The following is a 24,309-nucleotide window of genomic DNA, read 5'->3' as shown; positions in this document are numbered from 1 at the left end:
GCAACATTCCATCCTTGAGTTATGTCTATGACCGCAGAAATGCCTGTTTGTTCCCCTAGCTATTGACTCCCCTAGCTATTGAATCCCCTACCACTATTGCTCTTCCACTCTTTTTCCTCCCCTCATCTGCAGTTGAGCCACCCGTGCTGCCAAAGACTTGGCTCTGGTTCAATCCTCTGAGGAACCATTACCTCACCGGTATCCAAAGCAGAAAACTGGCTATTGGGTGAGTTGGACTCAAGGAACTCTTGCAGTACCTGCCTGGCTCTCCTAGACTATTTAGCAGTCACCCATTCCCTCTCTGCCTGTACTCTCATAACCTGCCACCCGTGACCATCTCCCCAAATGTGCTATCCACACAGTTCTCAGCCTTGTGAATGCACCATAGTGAATCTAGCTATCACACGCTTTCTGAAACTCAGAGCTCAAGTTTCTGCAGCTGGTGACACTTACTGCACATATGACCGCCCAGGCCACTTGAAACATCCACGACTTTCCACATGTTACAGGATGGGCATTCCACATGTTGGAGCTGCCCTGCCATGCCTTAACTTTACTTTATAGGCTATTTATTCTAAACCTGGAGACTAGAAATATAGACCTTACTGCGCCTAATAAGCTTTACTACTGCTAGTAAACCTTACTACTACTAATAAAACCTTACAATTACTACTAAATTACCCAAGTTTTGAAAGATAAATGAGCAAAGTACTCACCAACAAATCACTTAGCAGTTTCCCTGTGACGTCACATTTTGACTTTTTCTCAGTCCATAGCCACCTAGCTATTCTAAACTGGTCCGCCCCTTTCCACACTCTCTTTTAAACTCAAAGGTTAAGGTAGCTAATGAAGTGAATAGCACCTCCTGCTTCACTGCAACAAATTCCCAAAGTCAAAGATCAGGTGCACTCGGTGATCAGCTGCTGTCTTCGTAAAGGCTTACTTAGTATGTTTAGCAAGACCACCTCTATTTATATTCGCTGAAATTCTACTGAGATGAGTCAACACTACTGGCTAGAGAATCTAGTTCAACCTAGCTACCTAATTAGCTAGCTGCTTTCCTGTAGGGAGCTTGTTTATCCCTGATTATTAAGGAAATAAACTTGACTTTAACAGTAAGTTATAGTTAAATGCTAAATGCAAGCTAAACTAGATTTTAGCAAGAGATTAATCTTTAAAATTGACCCTGAAAATTTTCTCACTCACCAACCTCTGGGCCTAGCTGCACTCAGTGACCAGCTGCTGTCTTCAGTGCTGATTGATGTACTGGTCAACTTACCTTTGCAGAACAGAGCCCTGTGATCAATTGCTGTTGTGAAAAAAGTCAAGGGATATCAAAATGTGACCATTTATAGTAAGAAGCTAATAATTCCTGACAAAATTCCATTGGCTCTAAAAATAAATAAAATGAAGTCTGAAAGTCATTTGCCATCCCTGACTTTTGTAAAGCAATGTTTCAGCTTGCATGTTCCATTCCTATTTTTGGCATTGGATACGGAAGGACTAACTACTGTGCCTACTTTATCCTCCTCCTCCACCACTGGGTCATCCTGCTTTGCTAATTTTCCAAATTGTGTCAATCAATCATTAGAATTCAATTTCGTATCCTGCCCCTCCTCTTCCTGATGAGACATTTCATCTTGACAATCCAGTCCAATTAAGACAAAGAAAGGATGATGTGCTACGAGGAATAGTGAAGCAAATGAAAGTCATGATAATTAGGATTAATTTTGTAACAGTCCCACCATATCAGCCTTCATTGTCCTGCAAATTTTAAAGGCAAGCAGACAGGAGGGACAGCCAAAAGGAAAATACTGATAAACTTACAAAATGTTAAAACTCCATTTATGTTAGAAAACCCTGATAGCTTAAAAGAAAATTTACTGCTGTGTGGTACTGAACAATGCAAGTCCAAGATTCGATTCCTTGCATGTGCTGAGTTAGATGATCCCAGTTGCGGTAGCAGCAGGAGCACTGCCCTGTGCACAAGAAGGTGGGGGGAAACAAACAGCCAGAGTTCCCATTTCTACTCACTATGCAAAACCTGTGCTGGAAAGTGCAGATGAGCAGACATCCAATGAGGATAGGATCAAGCTCAGTTTTCAAACTGCCTGCTAGCACACACTGTCAAGGTTCACACATGTATGAACAACTGAACAATTGCAAGTCTTTTGGAATCATAGCTTGGTTAGAGTTTGGAGCATTAAGATGTTCGGAACCATAATGGTTAATGCGGTACTGGGGAAACAGTACCGCCCACATTATGATGTGGTGAGTGACATGGGAGTAGTATGTGTAGTGGTGAGCCTGGTCGAAGTTAGAATGAAGATAGCAAGATTTTCTGCAGAATCGCTGAAGTTTAAAATGGCTCTGTAATTGTGATGGATCCTGGCAAATCCCGACAAGTGTGAGAAGAAAGAAGAAAGGATTAAAGTGGTACTCCCCCATGCTGAAAGCGGATATGGATGGAAATCAACACTGCCAGACAAATTAAAGCAGATGGAAAGGCAAGACCAGATGCAAAATTGGGTCTTATGGAGAAGAAGATTTTTAAGATATATGACAGTATCAGGCTTGAATAAGAAAACAAAGGCTGAACAAGTGAATACATTATTATAATCAGTGGGTCCAATAGCCGACGACACTATTGCCAGACAAGGAACAAATGAATCCTCCGATAACTTTGAAGAGGTCATGAAGTCCTTTGAGACCTACTTTAACCTAAGAAGCAATAAAATTTTGGAGTGAGCAAAATTTAACAAGAGAGTTCAAAAGTCCAGGAAACCCGTAGACTCAGATTGACTGAAGGCTGTAACTGTGGTGACCCTAAGTCGGAGCTCATAAGAGACCGAATACTAGTAGGAATGGCCAATGATACTCTTTCGTATGTACTCCAATCTAAAGAAGATCTGACTTGGGGAAAAAGGTGATCCAAATTGAGAGACAATCAGAAGTCCCCAGCAAAACCTATCTATTTTGCCTGGTGAAGTTAAACCGTGCCATAGAGCAGCCCCTACAGTCCAGCTCATGAAGAAGCAAAAGAGCAAGGAGACTCCAGGGCAAGGAAAGCAATACCAAGCAAAACACAAGATGGTAGCAGACCATGTCAACACAGTAGCACCAAAGGACCTCACAGCCGTGAGCAGTGTCCAGCACCCATTGTGCTGTGCTTTCACAGCAACTATCTGGGACACTTTGCAAAGATGTGTGAGCCCAAAACCTTCAGACATGTGGAGGATCCCAAACGAGTCCGTGAGGTAGATGAGCCACACCAAGAGGAAGTCCAACAATGCTTCTTGGGAGAAATTAAAGATCCCAGACTCACATTTTGGAATGCTGACATATCTGTAAATGGTCACCTCACGAATTTCAAGTTAGACACAGGAGCCAGTGTGACAGTCCTGTCAGATCAGGAACCATGGCTAAAAGACCTCTGGCTATGGATGACAGACACACCACTATATGATTCTGGAGGAATCTAACTACTGGTTATAGGCATGATTCAAGAGCCGCCCCAGTATGGCAACAAGCAAATAATCAAAATTCTGCATGTCATCCACAATCAACCCTTTTTTCTTCTGAGCAGAGATGCCTGTGTTGCCCTCAGCTTCCTCAAAACAGCATAAGACATCAAAACAACCACAGTAGTCATCTACACGGAATTGGAGGCATCACCAGTGCTGATGATCTCGACTGGGACTTCAATTTGGGATTGTCTTCGTTCTTTGCAGAGGCAGTTATTCCAACTCCTTTGAAGATGGTAGAAAATAGTCTTCTTTGGTCATACCAGCCAAGCCTCCAGATCAGCACCAACATACTTAACACAGAAGATACAGGGGAGAAGGAGCAGCAACAGTAGGTTGAGCCCTAACTTCAGAGTCAAACAGTTGCTGTCACAGAACCAGAAAAACCTACAGCAATAAAGCTGGAGCTTCAAGTTCACGCGCACAACATGAAGTCGGTCCTGGAGTAGGAAAGAAGTGACCACCAACTCAAGACAAAACTCAGGGAGGCACAAGTGCACATGAAGAAGCAGAGTGCAGCTTTAGAAGCCACTCTGCAGGTTGAGCTCAAAGATGATGAACATACAAACATAAGGGTGGTAAACCTTCAACTTCCAGGAAGAACCTGGTGAACTTCACAGAAAAAGGAAACCCGAGCCCACTCTATGAATGGACGGAGCAAACTTTCCTGCAGAAAGAGAGGGATCCATGGTATCCAACTGGGGAAGACAGATTGTCGACAAAGAAAAATACAGCACTAAGGAGTGCAAGAAGTGAATCAGATGTTGGCACCCGAGTATTTGAAACACCAAGTACTACAACTGCAACTCCAGACCAACAAATTCAGCCCAAAGCAGTTGAGACTACCACTGCTCCAAACTTGAAAAGTATGAGATCCGGAAGAGTCGTAAAGCCTCCAGACCATCTGAATCTGTAAACTCAGAGACTTGGAGGGAGAAGGGGTAGCATGCAAATATTATTGTAAACACATTTGGGTAAAGACTTGGGGGGAGGTGTAGTATTAAGGTGTCTGAGACTGTATAGGTTAACGTGGGTCTGGGGGAACAGTACCACCCACATTATGATGGAGAGAGTCACATGGGAGTAGTAGATTGTAGTGGTGAGTCTGGTAGAAGTTGGCATGAAGATAGCACCTTTTCCGGAATGTATCATGTATATATGTACATAGTTAGGTGTTATCTCCTCAACAGCATTGGGTGTACCTACAACACAGGGACTGTAGCAGTTCAAGAAGGCAGCTCACCACCACCTTCTTGAGGGCAATTAGGAATGGACAATAAATGCTGGCCCGGCCAGCGACGCCCACATCCCATGAATGAATTTTAAAAAGTTATTGTTCAACCAAAGAAGCCTCTAGCACCCTTCATGAGACAACATACAAATGCACAACAGAGTTCTTACCTTCAACAAAGGAATGGAATGAGGAAGCTGGGTGAATAGTTGAGAGAAAATATTCTACGTACTGCAGAAGTAGAATCTGCGTCAGGACAGGTAATGTATGAGGGGAAATCAATCTTTGTATTCAGTGGCACCCATCAACACCTGTTGATAACACCACATAAACTTTGCTACTGCTGGGCAGAATAGCTCATCAGGAATGGGGCACAAAAGCAAAGGAAGCTATGTTAAATTTTTGTAAAACACTGGTTAGACCTCAGTTGGAGTACTGTGTTAAATTTTAGGAACCATGCTTTATGAAGGGTGTCAAGCCTTGCAAATGTTGCAGAGATTTGGTTGCTGGTTGCCTCATACACATGCAATATTATTTGCTTCTTGTTTAGTGCGTCAGAGGATAATTGTTTCATATATTGTACTTTTCTTAGGGGTGAAATAGGTTATTAGTGCATTTTTAGCTGAGTCATGGTAATTTTGCTCAGGCATAAGTGTCTCAGAAATATCTTCCAATTCTTCACCGCCATAATGGAGGAGCATGGCCGTTTTTCTTTCGTTATCTGTGATTGCAAAACCTGTCATTTCCCCTTTGGAATGTCGCAGCTACCTTTACCAACGTGGGAATACAGAAGATGACTCTAAATGCACATCAAAAGGTGGTATTATGGGCATAGATAATACCATATTCATCAGCAACATAGTGATGAAAATTCTGTCAAAGTTTTCCTGCTTCTTAGTTCTGAGATTGTGTGCATTTAATACAGCCTGGGTGTGTCTGAGTCCCCAATTTAAAATGCTGCTTTATCTGCAGAAAGTAGGCAAAACTCTCCGTAAAGATTCATACCTGGAAGGAACGCTTCATATTTTGCATCATCCTCATTGTCATTGTGAGGTTCTTGGGACAGAAACAGCCAGACATCTAAGATTTATAACTGCACGAACAAATATTTCTCTTATTGCAGGGTCCCTCTGCTGGTAGAAATGCATATGGTAGCTTCAAGGAACAAAATGTATGTTGCAATTTTCAGCACACCATGAGGTAGCACTGGGTGTTGTCAGTATTTGTGATGCTATCTTTTCAGATGATGTTGCTGAGGGGCAGCATGTAGATGAAGAATAGGAGTGGCAAGGATAGATTGTTGAGGGAAACCAGAGATAATGGGTACAGGAGCAGGAAGAGATATTGTGTGTGATAATCTGGCTATGATTAGATGGGTAAGAATAGAACCAAGTGAATGCTGTCTCACCCAGCTGGAAGACATTGGAGAAGAATTGGAAGAAGATGGTGTGGTCAACCATGTCAAAGACGTTAGAAAAGCCAGAAGGATGAGGAGGGATAGTTTGCCTTTGCCACAGTCATATAGAACATTTTTTGTAACTTTGATAAGGGCCATTTTGGTACTTTGTCAGGGGTCGAAACATGATTGGAGGGATTCATGCATAACGTTCCAGGGAAGATGGGCATGAGTTTGGGAGGTGACAAGACATTTGAAGACTTTGGAGAGGAAAGGGAAGTTGGAGATAGGTGGTAGTTTGCAAGGATGGAGGGTCAAAGATTCTTCTTTTGAGGAGAGGGGTGATGATGGAAGATTTGAAGGAGAGAAGGTCAATACTAGAAAAGAGAGAATCATTAACAATATCAGCTAAAATCGAGATCAGAAAAGGAGGTTAGTTGGTCAACAGTTTAGTGGGAATAGGGTCGAGGGAGCAAGAGCTAGGTCTCATGGGCAAGATAAACTTGCAGAGGACATGAGGGGAAGTGGGAGAGAAACCACAGAAAGATTAAAGTTCAAGACTAAGTCAAGGGAAACTTAGAGGAAATTTGGCCCAGTGGGATGGGAAATGGAAGGGAGTGGCAAATGTGATAGATGGCTTCTATGAGGTAAAAACTACCCTCTGCAGCCATGAGCCATAACACCATATTGTGCCTACCACAGCTGAAAGCAACACGTTACGATAACAAAATCTGTGCTCAAAATGGAACCATTTGTGATCATTTTCATAACCTTGTTGTGTCCCTCTTGTTCCCTTTTTAAAATTTCCACTGTTCAATTTCGACAGTGAGCAGAGAGGGCCGAACGGACCTCACCTCGTCGGAGCAGCTGCCTGTTGTCTCTGCAGGTGCCTCTCAGGGCACTCCAGATGAGGCCTTCAGCTCCTCCACCCCTCTGCCAGTGACTGTGGCACCCAATGAGGCTGCAACAACTGGGAGATGCCAGCTGCGGAGATGGCAGCTCCCTCCCAGGCAGGGCAAGCACAGGCTCCACGGGCCAGAGGATGTCCACCAAGGTCATCGACGCCAATAGGACAGCAGAGTGAGCAGGCTGCCTCAGATGTCAGTGCTAGCGAGAGGGCACCACAAAGACATAGCACCCGCAAACGTAAAATTAAGGTACCTTAGGCACACCCTGGGTTCATCACTGGTGGTTTTTGTTGGCCCCCCTATGGGCAGAATTTTATGAGTCGGCGAGTGGGGGCGGGGCCCGCTCACCGACACATAAAATGACACGCGGTGACGTCGGGGGGAACTCCTGACGTCACCGCGCCCGATTTAAATTTTCAGGAAGGCGGGAGCACAGCAAAATCAGCTGCGCGCCCGCCAACCTGTCCATGCCCAATTGAGGCCATTGACAGGATCAATTAAGTAATTAAAGGACCTGCCCGTCCAACCTTAAGGTCGGCGGGCAGGCCAGGAGCCCCGGCGGGAAGGAGAAAAACATGAAACCTCATCCACGATTATGTAAAAATTATGGACATGTCCCAACTCATGTATTGTCACATGAGGGGACATATAAGGAAAATTTTATTTTTCTATTTTTGTTTTTTTTATATTTACAGATGATCCCCCTGAGGCTGCACTTAGCCTCAGGGAGATGAGTGCGCTCTTTCGTGCGCATGCGCGGAAGAGCGCACTGTCGATTTTGGGATTCCCCTACGCCCATACAGGGAGTGCACAGCGCTTCTGTGCTGACGTCACGCTGGGCGGGCCTTAATTGGCCCGCCCACGTAAAATGGTGGCTCGCCTCCGATCGGGGGTGCCGATCGGAAGCGGGCCCGTACGTGCCCGCCCATCAACTTCCCCCCAACGGGGGGAAAATTCAGCCCTATGAGCTCCTTCTGATTGTGTTTGCAGTGCGACACCATTTTGTTTGTGTTATGTTAAGAGACTATTGTGAAAGCATTAAATTAAGATCGTCTAACATGGCTGGGGGCGCCCCTTTTCTTGGGCAGGTGGATGGATTCCTGAGATGTTATGAGTGATTTGTGTGTCATTGACATTTTTTGACTGGGCCCATCGTCAATGCTCCTATCCTGACAGATTTGGCACTACTGTCTCCAGTATGGAGGCTGCAGCCCAGGCTTGTGTTGAAGGCCCATATGTGCTGTGCTAGCTGAAGGTTCCTTGGATTGGAGGGTTCCGGGTGTCCCTGCCTCCCTGGAGCATGCCGGGTCAGCCTGTCCCCCCTCATCATTTCCCTGTGCGTTCACATCACCGGACTCACTGCTGGACTCATCGTGCTCAGTCGCAGCCACTCCGTCTACATCTTCTTCGTCCACAGCGTCCTGTGGAGAGCGCAGCATGCAACCACTATCAGGGACACTCGATCTGGGGGGTACTGGAATGTGCTCCCGGAACGGACCAGGCATTGGAAGCGCATTTTGAGAAGACCGATGATTCTCTCCACCACCGCCCTTGTGGAGACGTGATTTGTATTGTACCGCTGCTCAGCTTCTGTTCTTCGATGGCAGAGAGGCGTCATGAGCCACCTTCTGAGGGGATAGCCCTTGTCACCCAGCAGCCATCCATCTAGCCGGGCTGGAGCACTGAAGAGCCTCAGCACCTGGGAGTGTCTGAGGATGTAGGCGTCATGGGAGCTACCTGGGTGCCTTGCACAGACTTGTAGAATCAGCATCCTGTGATCACACACTATCTTCACGTTCATGGAGTGGAAGCCCTCCCTGTTGAGGAAGGCACCAGGCTCACCTGTTGGCGCCTTGATAGCCACATGTGTGCAGTCTATTGCACCCTGGATGCGGGGGAAGCCAGCAATGGGTGCAAAGCCTCTAGCTCGCTCTGTCTGGCTAGCCTGGTCCCAGCGGTAGTGGATGAAGGTCAATGCGGGCCTGAACAGAGCGTTTGTGACCTGCTTGACACAAGCAGGGACAGCTGATTGGGAGACACCACAAATATCACCCACCAACCCCTGGAAGGAGCCAGGGGCATAGAAGTTGAGGGCAGCTGCGACCTTTAGAGACACGGGCATGGGGTGTCCACCCAAACAGTTAGCTGAGATCTCTGGCCCAATCGTCTGACAGATAGTGTTGACTGTCTCCCTTGACAGACAGAGCCTCCTCCGGCTTGCACCTCAGACATATTGAGGTAGCTGCTTCGCTGCCTGTATACTCTAGCAGCAGGATTGTGGTATCTTCTGCAGCCCCTTCCACCTTGGATTACCTCTTGGCCCTGTACCCCTTGTGCCTGTGCCTGTCCTCCCAAAGGTGGCTCGCCTGGATGCTGAATGTGCATTTCATTGCAATATTTAATCCAGATGGATTTTGATAAACGTGTCCACACAGCTGCAAAGTCCTGATGGCAGCAACAGCCTGGAGTAACAGGTTGTTCACATCAGAACTGAGGGGCTACCTTGCAGGTATATTACTTTAACGTGCCTATGACTCAAGCACCTTTGACTGCACAACCACAAGTTGATGAATGTCCCCCTTCTAGCCCTCCCTCCTCAGAGGTGGTGCCTCCAGTGGAGATCACCTCCCATTCCCAGGCTCAGGGAGGCTTCCTGAAGCCTACAGGCACTGACAAATCCTCACAAGTGCTGACCTGAAGGTTATGAGTCCAGTCCAAGCAGCTGGTGCACATTTTGAACTTTTCCAGCTCACACAGGCAAGTTTCAATAACTTTTAAATCTGTAGAATCGCGACCCCACTGAGCCCTCTTATCCCGCCCGTGGATGAGATTTATAGAAATGTGTCCTGCCCGTTGTGCCTGTGCGATGAGCCAAAGATCGCATGGGCAACACAAAATCCCCGTCAATTGGAGCCTCAAGGGCCTTAAGTGGCCCATTAATTAATGGCGAGCGTGCAATGGAGATCGTCATGCACCCACCCACCGAAATATCGTGATGGTGTGCGGTGATGTCAGGATGCTCGCCCAAAATCACCGCGTGTCATTTTACGCTTCGGCGTGTAGGTCCCGCCCCCTGCACGCCAAACGGAAAATCCTGTACCTGTTCCCAGATCTCTAGCAGGATGTTTTACAATCAGCTGCTATCAACAGTGTGAAAGCAGCTGAGCAACTGACTTTTTGTAACTTGGAGCACCACGGCACATTCACTTTAATTGTGTAGTGGTGCTCCCACCTAGAAAGATCCATATACATAGAAGTTCACTGCCCCTCTGACCTTTATGACCATTGACAGCTTGGTTCTTGCACTGGTGGGAGACTCCAGGTCATGTTGAAGGAAGTGACACAGTTCTGTGACCACTTCCATGTAGATCATATGTCACCTCAGGCATTAGTCCTGGATTAAGTAAAGGTAAGAGAAGTGATGTTGAAAAGTCCATGGCTGATACAGCCTGTGTGCAGAGCCCTCCACATCCCCCCGCTTTGCAGATCTTCCCTTGTCTGCAGCCTCAAGTACATTTCCCAATCAGGTTACAGAACCAGAGGCAATCAAAGCCCCCATATCTCATGATGAGTTGAGCCACCAAATGCTCTGGCCTACATAATTGTATGCAGCAGCTCCCCGCAAAACCCCCAAAGCACTTCCACTAATTTCCACAGCAGAAGTATATCAAAAGTACCTCACCTGCAAGTTTAAATAACACTAGTGGGGGGATTCCTCGTGGACAATTAAACAACTCAGTGGAGGAGGAGCTCTACAAATATCGCCGAGTGGATGATCCATCCTGACCTCCTCCGGAGGTCCCCAGCACCACAGATGCCAACCTTCAGCCAAATCAATTCATTTCACGTGATATCAAGAAACAACTGAAGACACTGGATACTACAAAGGCTATGGGTCCTGACAATGTTCCGGCAATAGTACTGAAGACTTGTGCTCCAGAACCTGCCGTGCCCCTAGTCAAGCTGTTCCAGTATAGCTACAACACTAGCATCTACCTGGTGTTGTGGAAAATTGCCCAGGTACGTCCTGGACAGAAAAAGCAGGACAAATCCAATCCAGCCAGTAACTGCCCCATCAACCTACTCTCAATCATCAGTAAAGTGATGGAAAGGGTCATCAACAGTGCTATCAAGCGGCACTTGCTCAGCAATAGCCTGCTCACTGATGTTCAGTTTGGGTTCCACCAGGGCCACTCAGCACCTAAACTCATAACAGTTTTGATTCAAACATGGACAAAAGAGCTGAACTCCTGAGGTGAGGTGAGAATGACTGCCCCTGACATCAAGGCAGCATTTGACTGAGCGTGGCATCAAGGAGCCCTAACAAAACTTGAGTCAGTGGGAATCAGGTGGAAAATTCTCTGCTAGTTGGAGTCATGCCTAGCAAAAAGGAAGATGGTTGTGGTTGTTGGTCAATCATCTCAGTTCCAAGACACCACTGCAGGAGTTCCTCAGGATAGTGTCCTAGGCCTAATCATCTTCAGTTGCTTCATCAATGACTTTCCTTCCATTATAACGTCAGAAGTGGGGATGTTTGCTGATGATTGCACAATGTTCAGCACCATTCGCGACTCCTCAAAAGCTGAAGCAGTCCATGTCCAAAAGCAACAAGATCTGGAAAATATCCAGGCTTGGGCTGACAAGTGGCAAATAACATTCGTGCCACATGAGTGCCAGGCAATGATCATCTCCAACAAGTGAGAATCTAACCATCGCCCTTGATATTCAATGGCATTACCATCACTGAATCCCCCACTATCAACATCCTGGGAGTTACCATTGACCAGAAATTGAACTGGACTAGCCATATAAATACTGTCGCTGTAAGAGCAGGTCAGGGTTAGGAATCCTGCAGGGAGTAACTCATCTCCTGACTCCCCAAAGCCTGTCCACCATCTACAAGGCACAAGTTAGGGAGTGTGATGGAATACTCTCCACTTGCCTGGATGAATGCAGCTCCCACAACACTTGAAGCTTGACGCCATCCAGGACAAACCAGCCTACTTGATTGGCACCACATCCACAAACATTCACTCCCTCTGCCACTGACACAGAGTGGCAGCAGTGTGTACCATCCACAAGATGCACTGCAGGAACTCACCAAGGCTTCTTAGTCAGAACTTTCCAAACCAACGGCCGCTACTATCTAGAAGGACAAGGGCAGCAGTTTTAAAGGAATACCACCATCTGCAAGTTCACCTCCACACCACTCACCAACCTGACTTGGCAATATATTGCCATTCCTTCACTGTTGCTGGGTCATAAGCCTAGAACTCCCTCCCTAACAGCATTGTGGCTGTACCTATACTGCATGGACTGCAGTGGTTCAAGAAGGCAGCTTACCACCACCACCTTCTCAAGGGCACTTAGAGATGGGCAATAAATGCTAGCCTAACCAGCGACGCCCACACCCTGTGAACGAATAATAAAAACTGATTGGAGATTCAGCTGAGAATGTTTAACAAAGGTGTTGTGTGCACATGCAAGCTCAAAGTTTGTGAAATGTGTGTAAACCAGCTGGTTGACCTCAGAACCAGATCTTTCCTCATGCTGCTGATACATGCACCTTATGCTGTGGTCATATCCTATCCAGCTTGGTGTACCACACGGGAAATGCCAAAAGCAGCCGCCAGCATGGTCTGGGTTACTTTATTGGTCTGGGGCTTCGATGGATCTCAAAAACATGGCAAAAATATCAGAATTAGTTTGAAAAATAAAACAGGTAACCTTTCAGCTTTTTGTTGATGGTCAAGTCCCACTTCCAGATCCAAAGTGGATGAAGAATCCTGCTTTGTGCACCATGATGTAGGCTTCATAGTCTTGAGTATGTTAACAACAAGTCTTTATTAACAACTCATAACTTTATACATATACACACTAGAGGATACAGGTATGGAGCTGACTCTACCCTAGATCTTTACACATCTGTTCATCTCTAGACAGACCCTGGCTCTGGGTCATGTACCTTCTTACATTGCTGCAAGGGTGGTATTGTACTCAGTCCTACATGAACCCTGTATGTACTAGACCCTGTTACTACATGTCCCCACAAGTCTTTATCCCATATATATAGAGTTTCTTTAGTTTATTTCAAGTCTTACATTGTTATAAGTCTTGTGCATTTACCTTATAGTTACAACTTTAATGTTATTCCAACACTATTGCTATTACAGTATTAACATTAACAACATTCTTGCTACCCCAGATCCACTCTTCAAGTCCTTGAAGTTAGATGTTCAGGCAGTCTGGAGGCCTTATAATCCTTCCATATCTTGTTCGCCGTTCTGTTGGGAGAGTAGTAAGCCCTGGTGGTTCTGGTTCTTGTTGTTGGCTTGAAGGTTGGCATTTGGGTATGGTTTCATCTGTTTCTCCCATTGCTTGATGTTAAACCACGCTTGGTTGGTCTGGCTGGTTTGGCGGTGCATGGTTGTTGTTACTCTTGACCATTTCTTACGAGGTGGACGAAAGTGGTATTTGTCTGCTTGGTGGTGCCTTTTCTTCTTTTTCTGTTTGGGCCATTGGGAAGGTCTCTGAGGTTGAAGAAGAGTGTTCCTGTGGCAAGAAGAAGATTGAGTAGCATGCTCACCTCTATTTTTTGTTGTTGGCGATGCGAGACTGTTACAAAGTTCCAGCATCCCAGGTTTTGGCATACTGGCTGCCGACTTAATTTAATCAGTGGTATAGCATTGGAAGTCAGGACGCATTGAAAAGAACTGCAGGCTTGCTCTTTGCTGAGCTAGGGAGCCATTTGTTGAGACTCAGAGTTGGGGATTGGGATTAGCGATGGTTTTCTTTCAAATGACGCTTCTGACTGAATGAATGAAAAAGTGTTTCTCAGGACTGGCTGGTCTGGAATTTATAAAAAACACTCACCCTTCAGGGTGTGAACTTTGCTTGCTGAAGTTGGACTTCCAAGGGAAATTCCATGGAATCTTATGCTGGAGTAAAACTTCTACCTTTTCGCTTCCAGGCTCTTCTCTCTCTGGGGCTTTTACTTTCTGGTGAATTTTCTCCACATCTAGCTTCAGTTTGTTTCAGTTCACAATCCATTGAAAGTGTCCTTTGTCTTAGTTTTTCTGCATTCTTGTGAGGAAAAGGTTTCTGCCACCATGAAGAATCCTGCTTCAGACACCGTGAAGTAGGCTTTTATTCTTGAGTATATTAACAGCAAGTCTTTATTAACAACTCATAGCTATATACATGTATACAGTAGAAGGTGCAGGTATGGAGCTAACAGCATCCAAAGTCTTTACATATCTGTCCATCTCTAGACTGACCCTGGCTCTGGGTCATGTGCCTTCTTACATCACTGTGTGGGTGGTACTGTACTCAGTCCCACATTAACCCTATATGTACCAGACCCTACTACTACAGCGGGAGCCTGGGGCTGCATTTTGCCAGCAGTGGCCAGTTAAGACACTGCCGTTGGGGCTGCTGTCCATTTGAGGACAGAGACCTGCTCCCAAGATCCGCAGACCCAATCAGAGGGCCAGCAGCTTGGCAGCCCCAGCAGTGCCACTGATAGCAGTTGCCATTTCTGAGGCTGCATCACCAGGGAGAGGATGCCTCAATGGTGAGGCACCCTCGAAGCATGGAGTGTTTGGCTGGGGAGAGCGCAGTGATCGGGGTCAGGGTGGGCAAATCATGGTGCTGTTGCTATGGAAGTGGCCATTGCCACGGAGGATCCCTGTATGGGTATCGGGGTGACCATCAAGGAAGGTCCTCACCCCAGAACCCGCTGTGTGGTGGCCTCCCAATATGGTGACAAGCCCTCCTGATGCAGACAAAGAGCTTCCTGGGGCAGGAAATGGCCCTTTATTGACCACTCAAATGGCTCATAAGGTTCCCACTGCTAGCAATATGCCATGGCGGCGTGAAGACATTGGGCTCCCTTCCCGAAGCCTTCCCCTGCCATATTGCCAACACTTCAACCTCGCTGCCCATCTCCAATGGGCCTGGAAAGTTCAGGCCCATTTGGTTGAACTAAAGTTCTGGATTTTCAAGCAAAGACGCAAAAATAGTGTATTCAGCAACTCAGCATGGAAATAAGATGGAAACCCAGAGTAACTTAATGAAGGAGGTTGGTTACACACAACACTAGCTTAAACCTTTGCTACCCATAACTTGTAATGGACTTTTTTAAAAAAAAGTGAATATATATGCATTCAAACAGGGATTTAGATATTTTTCAATGATTTAATCAAACTGTTTAATATTGCTTCTGTGGATTTCATCAGCGAAATTCGATATGTAGGGCAGAATTTTCTGCTCTGGGACGAAGGGTTTGGAGATGGGGCCATTGGGTAGATAATGGGGTGTGGCATTGGGGCAGCTCCCTGATATATCCCCACTGCTGGGGACATTCCACAGCAGAGGGCAGGGAGATTGAACAGCTATTCACTGAACAATGGCAGGCAGCCAACTTGCCTGCTTAGGTCCCAATTAGTTGCAATATTACCAACTTGTTGACATTTTTCCAGTAGCCCAGGGGACCACCAGACCCAGTAGCTCCTTCTACCAAAGAAAGGGCAGAGAAGGCAACCCCTACAGCCCAATTGGGCCATCCAGAAGATTTCCCCTCTGATCCAAATGGTTTACCTGATTAGCCCCTCTCAATTTTTATTTAAAACTTACACCTCTGAGAGCTCCTCCATGTTGAGGCACCCACTCGATTTCCAACCTGTCTCAGCAGCACCCATGTTTGCCAGTGGAGCTGCCAAGACTTTACAGCTTAATTCTATGCCGAGCTTTAAGGCAGTCAGTTAGGAGGCTGCCTCTGGGAAAATAGATCCTCTGTCTTATTGCAGGCAAGTGCAGGGCTTGGATCCCCGTTGAATCTCGAAACCAGGGTCTCGAATCACATGGGAAAGTCCTGCCTGCAGATTCAGAACAGGAAATAGCAATATGAGTACTGACAGAATCCCTCCCAGGAATGTTAACTCCCAAATACTAACAATGTTAAGGCTAATAAAACTGTTTACCAGTTCTTCCACGCATTCCAAGATCACAACAACACAGGCACTTTTAAGCCAGGGCAAATCTCGCTGCAGGAAATTGTGATAATGGAACCAGTATTTTGTTTTTGGTGCCTCAGTCACTTTGTGTTTAATCTTGTATTTCTTTTCTCTTCTTACCAAATTTCCCCCACTTCTCTTAAAACTCTAGGTTTATGATGGAGTGCAGTTCCACAGCCAACAACTGTCTTTTAGTACCTCATCCAGATGGACTTTGTTCTTCTGTGAGTCCAGATAATGAAAGTTGGCAGTAGAATCATAGCTGAGCCCAATTCTGTCCTTGCCTGAAGTCCATTTGGCACGTTGTCCTGCAATATGTCACAATCAGGATTGGACACTCAGGTTGAAATTTCACCCTCTCTAACTAAGGGTACTGACACCAATTGTAACATCTCTTGTTGGCTGAGATTAGCGAACTCAAACACCAGGGGTTGAACCTGGGATTTATAGTTCACCTCTACACTGGGAATTATACTAACCTGCTGAACCATGAGAAGCCTACTAATTGTTAAATGTATCCTTTCTTATAGATGTTGTTGAGGAACCCTGTTTTCATGTCCTTAGTAATAGCAGGCACCACTGAATCACTGGTCATCACTGGATTTGTGACATTTATGCCTAAATACATTGAAAATCAGTTTGGCCTAAGTGCTAGCCTGGCAGCAATTCTGGGTGGTAAGTAGTTGAATTAACTTCCTTAACAGATAATACTTCAGTAATTCATTTAAAGGGATAATTGATCAGAACATACTGAAAATATAACATAGATGAATGACTGACGTACACCGTTATTAACGTGCCAGTAGTTGTAGTGAAAGAGAGATGCACCCTGAAATGTGAACCACCACAAGTTGCTGGTTAAGTTGCACCATTAGCTTTGTGACAATTGCATCCTGCCCTTAATTTTAATGAAATTATATTTGAAATTTCAAAATGTCTTCAATAAAGTACTGCATTATAGAGTCATAATTAATGTACAGTCAGGGGACAAGCAGCAGAATGGATAACAAGCTGAGTATAAAACAAAAAACAACGGGCTGAATTTTATGTGCCCCCGGTGGGCATGTTTCCTGTGGGAGGGCATGTTAGTTAGAGTGGGCGCCCATCCCACCACCTTCCTGCTCACCCCTGAGCTCAGCTCCATTATACTGGGGGATTGTGGGCAGGCACCAAAATCGGCAGCCCACTCGCCATATTTAAATAAATAATCAAGAGTCAGTTAGGTTTGACCCTGATAATAAAAACAAAAAATGCTGGAAAAACTCAGCAGGCCTGGCAGCACCTGGGGAGAGAGAAACAATGTTTCAGGTCCATATTGACTCTTCAGAGCACATTTGGTGTGGGCAGCCAGGTGGGAGCGGGCAGTCTCATTTTTTCATACGGATTTGAAAGGTTAACTCTGTTCCTCTCTCCACAGATGCTGCCACACTTACTGAGCTTTTCCAGCAATTTTTGTTTTTATTTCAGAATTCCAGCATCGGCAGTATTTTGCTTTTATCTTTTGACCCTGATAATACACTGCCCATACCATAAAACATTTGAAATAAAAACAGAAAATGCTTGAAAAACTGATCTGGCAGCATCTTTGGAGAGAGAAATAGAATTAAAGTTTTGAGTCCATATGACTCTTCAGAAAATGTTTGACATGGAAATGGGCAGCCTGATTTTTTTCACTGAAATGTTTTTAGGACAGAAAGGAAGGCAGGGGTCCTTCTTCGGAGGGTGTCCTTTGTTGATCGCGGGGCGGCCCCCTTAAAGTCAAAACCCCGCTTTCTTCCTACCCACTTCCTCCCTTAAAACCATCCCCCTCCCACCCCATCCGTCTCCCTAACCTACCCAAACCCTACTGGCCCAAGACCCTGGACTTACCTACTCCAGGAGTCCATGGGCGTTGGTTTTCTTCCCCTTCTTCTGCAGCCCCGGCAGTGGCCACTGATGCTTTTGTGGTGCTACCAGGGCCGATGGAGCTGGTGGCCAATCGGATTGGCTGGCAGCTCTAGAGGGCAGGACCTTCTCCCCAGTGAGGGGCGGAAGTTGCATTTGGCCCTCGTTAATCTGCCCTGCAGCGCTTTATGGCATGTTGGCTCCACGCCGACGTTGTTACTGTGGGGGAAGGCCTGCCATCCGCCCACCCCCCCCACTTTTATTCCATTCAATGAGCAGGGATGAAAGTTAGTTACTCAGACAGAAAAGGTGGGAAGTGATGTTCCACAAGAAACTGTGCTGGGGCCATTGTTGTTCACCCTTTACAAAAATGATTTGGACTCAGAATTCAGAAGATAATAAAAACATAAGAAATTGGAGTAGGAGTTATTCAGTACGATCTTCAGCCTCAATTGCACCTTCCTACCAATTCCCCATATCCTTTGATTCCCTGGGAGACCAAAAATCTGTCTGCCTCAGCTTTAAATATACTCAACGATAGAGCATCTACAGCCTCTGGCGTAGAGAACTCCAAAGATTCACAACCCTTTCAGGGAAGAAATTTCTTCTCATCTCAGTTCTAAATGATCGGCTTCTTATCCTGAGTGTGCTCCCCATCCCCCAGTCAGGAGAAACAACCTCTCAATATCTACTCTGTCAAGCCCCTTCAGAATCTTGTGTGTTTCAATAAGATCCTCTCTCATTCTTCTAAACTCCAGAGAATATGGGACCAATTTACTCAGCCTCTCATCATCAGACAATCCCCTCATCCCAGAGACCAATCTAGTGTTGAATCTTCACTGTACTGTTTCCAATGCCCTTCCCTGCCTTAAATATGGAGACCAAAATGCACACGGTAATCACGATGTGGTCTCGCCACAGCCCTGCACAATTTTAGCAAGGCTTCCTGGTTCTTGTACCCCACACCCCTTGCAATAAAGGCCAACATGCCTTTTGCCTTCTTAATTGCTAACTGTACCTGCATGCTAACTTTCTGCGTTCTTTGTATGATCACCCAAGTTCCTCTGAACATCAATATTTACAAGATTGATGCCTTTTAAATACTATTCTGCTTTTCTCTTCTTATTACCAAGGTGAATAACCTCACACTTTCCTCACATTATACTCCACCTACACCTTGTTGCCCATTCACTTAGCCTGTGCAGTGTCCTCCTTACAGCTTATATTCCCACTAGGCTTTGCATCATCAGCAAACTTAGATACATTACTCTTGGGCTCTTGGTTTAAGTAAATTGTAAATAGCTGGGGCCCCAGCACTGATCTTTGTGGCACTCTGCTAGCCACAGCCTGCCAACTTGAAAATGCCCATTTTATCTCTACTCATTGCTTCCCTTCCATTAACCAATCTTTTATCGATGCTAATATATTACCTCTAACTCCATGAGCCTTTAACTTGTGTATTAGCCTTTTGTATGGCACCTTATTAAGTGCGTTTTGGAAATCCAGGTATACTACATCTACTGGTTTCTCCTTTGTCTACCCTACCAGTTACATCCTCAAAAAACTCTAATAATTATGCCAAATAAGATCTCACTTGCTTAAAACCATGATGGCTTTGTATGATTATATTATGCTTTTCTGAGTGCAATGTGCATCCTTAATAATAGATTCCAGCATTTTCCAGGATGTCAGAAATTGGAGGATATAGTTAATACAGTGGAGGACTGTGACAAAATATAGGAAGGCATTAATAAAGTTGAAGACTGGATGTGTAATTGATAAATGAATGTCATTACAAGTAGATATTCAGTGGTACATTTTGGAGGAAGAATAAGGAGGCCACATACTCATTGGAAATTAAGGCTGGGATTTAAGGTGGATGACATTGGAGAATGGGTGGGAATCCGGTGTCGCATTTCTCCAGGAGGCCCGACACTATTTAATTCCAAGCAGACACTTACCTGGGCAGTGATGGGCCTCCCACAGAATTAAGCCCCCAATGGGGCAGAAATCTCACCATTGGGAGCCGCCTGTCAGTCAGTGACCAACAATTCTCCACTACTGGCAACACTGCCGGGAGTGGTGGCCATTGCCAGTACTACATTGGGGTCTACCATGAGGATCACCGATGGACCTCCAGATAGAGGTGAGTGTGGGTGGGATGGAGATCAGGAGGGGGGTGGTGTTACTGGGGAGGGAAGTTGGAAGCAAGGACACTAGAGTGGTTTCCTGTGGGGCCAATGCTGGTTCCCTTGATCAAGCACAGAGTGCCCTGGAATGAGAAACCCTTCCCCTCTCCGATAGGCTGCTGGCAAATCTGATAGGGTTTTCTGGGCGGCTTCCTCAGATGCCGAGGCCCCCACCCACCTCTGGTTGAACACCAGTAGTGGTGAGGTGAGGCCCTTATGCGGCCACTTAACAGCCTCAATTGGCCTCCAGGTGGGAAGGCCAGCCGCAAACATTCCCACCCAGGACTTGATCGGAGGGAGATGGAAAGGCAGTAGGATTTCCACTCTGCACCTTCTCGCCTGATCATATGGTCTACTCCAGGCTCTGAACTCATTGTGGCATTACATGCCAATCGAACAGTTGAGAGGTCACTGCCGGGCCTTCTACAGATCAGGATCCCAGATGCAGAAAAGCTGTCCACTGAGAGCTGCCGGCTAATTAGCAGCACCAACAGGAAGGCGGAAGCTGCTGCTGGAATGACATCCAACCAAAGTCCAGGATCTCAGAGTGATCAAAGCCAGAAGTAAGTGGTTTTGGGAGGGGTGTCGAAGGGGAGTGGGGTGTAGGGGGTGTCGGCAGCAAGGGCAGGGAGGATGGCTCTCAACAGGTCCCTCTTCCTTCCCAATGCTGGATTCCTCAATCAGACACTGAGTGCATTTGAATGAGGGACCCCCTCCCCCCACTCTCAGGAGACCACAATCAACCTCGCATAGGTTGCATGTCAAGCTCTCCGCTTGGTGACAGGCTCGCCCACCTCTGGGTTAATACCAGTGGTGGCAAGATGAGACCCTTAATTGAGCACTAATTGCTCCATAAAGGCCTGAATTGGCAGCAGGGCAGGAAGGCCATCCACAGGCAGGCTGCCACGGACTTAATTGGGATGGAGGCAAGAAGGCAGCAGGGTCCCCATCCGCCACTATCCTGCCTGATTAATTGCCCTCCCCACCTCCAAACTAACCATGGGGGAGAGCATAAAACACCTCCTTAAGTGTCCAAATGGGGTCGAGGAGCAGTGGTATATGGGAGTACAGATACACAAATCACTAAAAGAAGCAGTACAGATTAATAAGGCAATTAAAGAAAACAAATGCAGCACTGGGGTTCATCTCTAGAGGGATTGAATTGATAAGCAGAGAAGTCATGTTAAACTTTATAGAATCTTGGTTAGCTCATACTTGGAGTACCATTATTTTGATTGAAAAGAACTGACCCATCAAAATATCTGTCAGTCCTTTTCCATCAGAGCAAAACGAAATGGCAGCAAACTGCAGCACAAATTACAGTCGCATCTGAGTAAGCATACATAGACCTCCAGCACCACATACTCCTTTGCTCAAAATACTCCCCTCCCCATCTCTATGACAGAAATATGCACACTATACTTGTTAGATCAGCCTCATAGAAAGAAGCCATGTTCAGTCTTCTTCCCTGCATTGCAATGCGAGCAACTAGCATTACTCAGCCTTCAATTCTGACTAGTGGAAGTAACACAGTATTTTCACAAGTAATGTGGCAAAGATCAGCATTCTTCACATGGGAAGTGTAGGTGGAGGGCTTTTTGTTCAATGTACTCCCTTCCACCTCTCTGTGACCTCAAACACTATCACCTTATGCAGAATTACATATGTAACTTGTTGAAAAAAAAGTGTGTTTGTAACTTCTTATTCTTAGGCAGTCCCTTGGGATCAAGGATGACTTGCTCTGGTTCAATGAGCTCTGAGATGGCTGATAAGTCCAATATGCAATCTACAGACTTAGCCAGCTGTGGGGCAGGTGGTGCATGAAGTTGTTTGGAGGTTTGTGTGCTTTTTGACACCTCAATTTTGCCTCTGCACATTCCCAACAAAGTCTCTCCATGTGTTCGGTGCCTTCTCCATTGTGCTCGCTCACAGACCAGGATTGCCCATGAGTCGGCGGGGATGTTTGAACTCTTCAAGGTGCTTTGAAGATATCCCTAAAGCGTTTCTGCTGTCCTCCTGGCTCGAACGAGTTCCAAGTACAATAATTGCTTCAAGACTCTAGTGTCAGGCATACAAACAACATGTCCTGCCCAGCGGAACTGGTTTTCAGTGATTGTTTTTTCATTTGTTCATGGGATGTGGACGTTGCTGGCTAGGCCAGCATTTATTGCCCATCCCTAATTGCCCCTGAGAAGGCGGTGGTGAGCTGCCTTCTTAAGCCGCTGCAGTCCATGAGGTGTAGGTACTCCCAGAGTGCTATTAGGAATTGAGTTCCAGGATTTTGATTTTGATCTGTGCTGTTAGGGTTAGGGCTAGGGACCTCCAGAAGAGGCTGAGATGGATCATCCAATCGGCACTTCTGGCTGAAGGTTGTTGCAAATGCTTCAGCCTTAACTTTTGCACTGAAGTTCTAGGTTCCCCCATCAATGAATATGGGGATAATGGTGGAGCCTTCTCTTCCTCCAGTGAGTTGTTTAATTGCACATCACCATTCATGACTGGATGTGGCAAGACTGCAGAGCTTAGATCTGATCCATTGGTTGTGGGAGCATTTAGCTCTGTCTATCACTTGCTGCTTATGTTATTTGGCATGCAAGTAGGCCTCTTTTGTAGCTTCACCAGGTTGACATCTCATTTTTCGGTATACCTGGTGCTGCTTCTGACATTCTATTCTGCACTTTTCATTGAACCAGGGTTGACCTCTTGGCTTGATGGTAATGGTAAAGTAAGGAATATGCCAGGCCATGAGGTTACAGATTGTGGTTGAGTACAATTCTGCTGCTGTGGATTTCCCACTGCATCTCATGGTTGCCCAGTCTTGAGTTGCTAGATCTGTTTGAAATCTATCCCATTTAGCATAGTGGTAATGGGAGGCTATCCTCAATGTGAAGGCGGGACTTCATCTCCACAAGGTCTGTGTGGCAGTCACTCCTACCGATACTGCCATGGACAGATGCATCTGCGGCGGATAGGTTGGTGAGGATGAAGTCCAGTATGTTTTTCCCTCTTGTTGTTTCCCTCACCACATGCCACAGACCCAGTCTAGCAGCTCTGTCCTTTAGGACTCAGCAGCTTGGGTGGTGGTGCTACCGATCCACTCTTGGTGATGGACATTGAAGTCCCCACCCAGAGTACATTCTATGCCCTTGCCACTCTCAGTGCTTCCTCCAAATGGTGTTCAACATGGAGGAGCACTGATTCATCAGCTAAGGCGGGGGGTGGGGGGCAGGGTGCCCATGTTTAACCTGATGCCATGAGACTTCATGGGGTCCGGAGTCAATGTGGAGGACTCCCAGGGCAACTCCCTCCTGACTGTATACCACTGTGCCACCACCTCTGCTGGGTCTGGCCTGCCGGTTGAACAGGACATACCCAGGGATGCTGATGGTTTTGTCTGGGACATTATCTGTAAGGTATGATTCTGTGAGTGTGAGTGTGTCTGGCTGCTGCTTAACTAGTCTGTGAGACAGCTCTCCCAATTTTGGCACTAGCCCCCAGATGTTAGTGAGGAGGACTTTTCAGAGTCGACAGGGCTAGGTTTGCCATTGTCATTTCTGTGCCTAGGTCGATGCCGGGTGGTCTGTCCGGTTTCATTCCTTTTTGACTTTCTAGTGTTTGGTACAACTGAGTGGCTTGCTAGGTCATTTCAGAGGACATTTAAGAGCCAACCACATTACTGTGGCTCTGGAGTCACATGTAAGCCAGACCAGGTGAGGACAGCAGATTTCCTTCCCTAAAGGACATTTGTGAACCAGATGGCTTTTACGACAATCGACAATGGTTTCATGGTCATCATCAGACTTTTAATTTCAGATTTTTGTTGAATTAAAATTCTACCGGATTTGAACCCAGGTCCCAAGAGCTAGGCCCTAGGTATCTGGATTACCAGTCCAGTGACAATATCACTATGCCACCGCGCCCACAATTATCTCCTCACTGCTGGGCAGGTTGGTTTGGGAGAGGACGCTGCTTTGGACTTTCTTGCCACTGGATTTGGAAGAACTTGCAAGGGCACCATTAGTGGTACCTCTCCAGAGCTTTGAATTGCCTGTTGTACGTTGTCCAAGTCTCCAAAGCATATAGGAGCACAGGGATTCCTGCTGTCCAGTAAACCATGATCTTTGTCTCACGTTTCAGATCATGGTCCTTTCCTTCAGTCGGCT

The 24,309-nt window shown here is 46.2% G+C and overlaps 1 protein-coding gene and 1 pseudogene across 1 annotated transcript in view; one reads left to right on the top strand and one right to left on the bottom strand.

The window, feature by feature from the left end:
* Positions 1-24,309, top strand: part of LOC144695025 (solute carrier organic anion transporter family member 4C1-like) — a 197,330-nt gene that overhangs the window by 126,885 nt on the left and 46,136 nt on the right. Inside the window, exon 7 of the mRNA XM_078565903.1 lies at positions 16,604-16,748. Coding sequence (XP_078422029.1) covers positions 16,604-16,748 — 145 coding nt within the window. The remainder of the gene's footprint in view (positions 1-16,603; positions 16,749-24,309) is intronic.
* On the bottom strand, positions 9,482-9,687 carry LOC144671725 (small nucleolar RNA SNORA53; annotated as a pseudogene).

The sequence above is a fragment of the Cetorhinus maximus genome, chromosome 2 (assembly GCF_964194155.1).
Source record: "Cetorhinus maximus chromosome 2, sCetMax3.hap1.1, whole genome shotgun sequence".
Lineage (NCBI taxonomy): Eukaryota > Metazoa > Chordata > Chondrichthyes > Lamniformes > Cetorhinidae > Cetorhinus > Cetorhinus maximus.
This window is presented reverse-complemented; position numbering and strand designations above follow the sequence as displayed.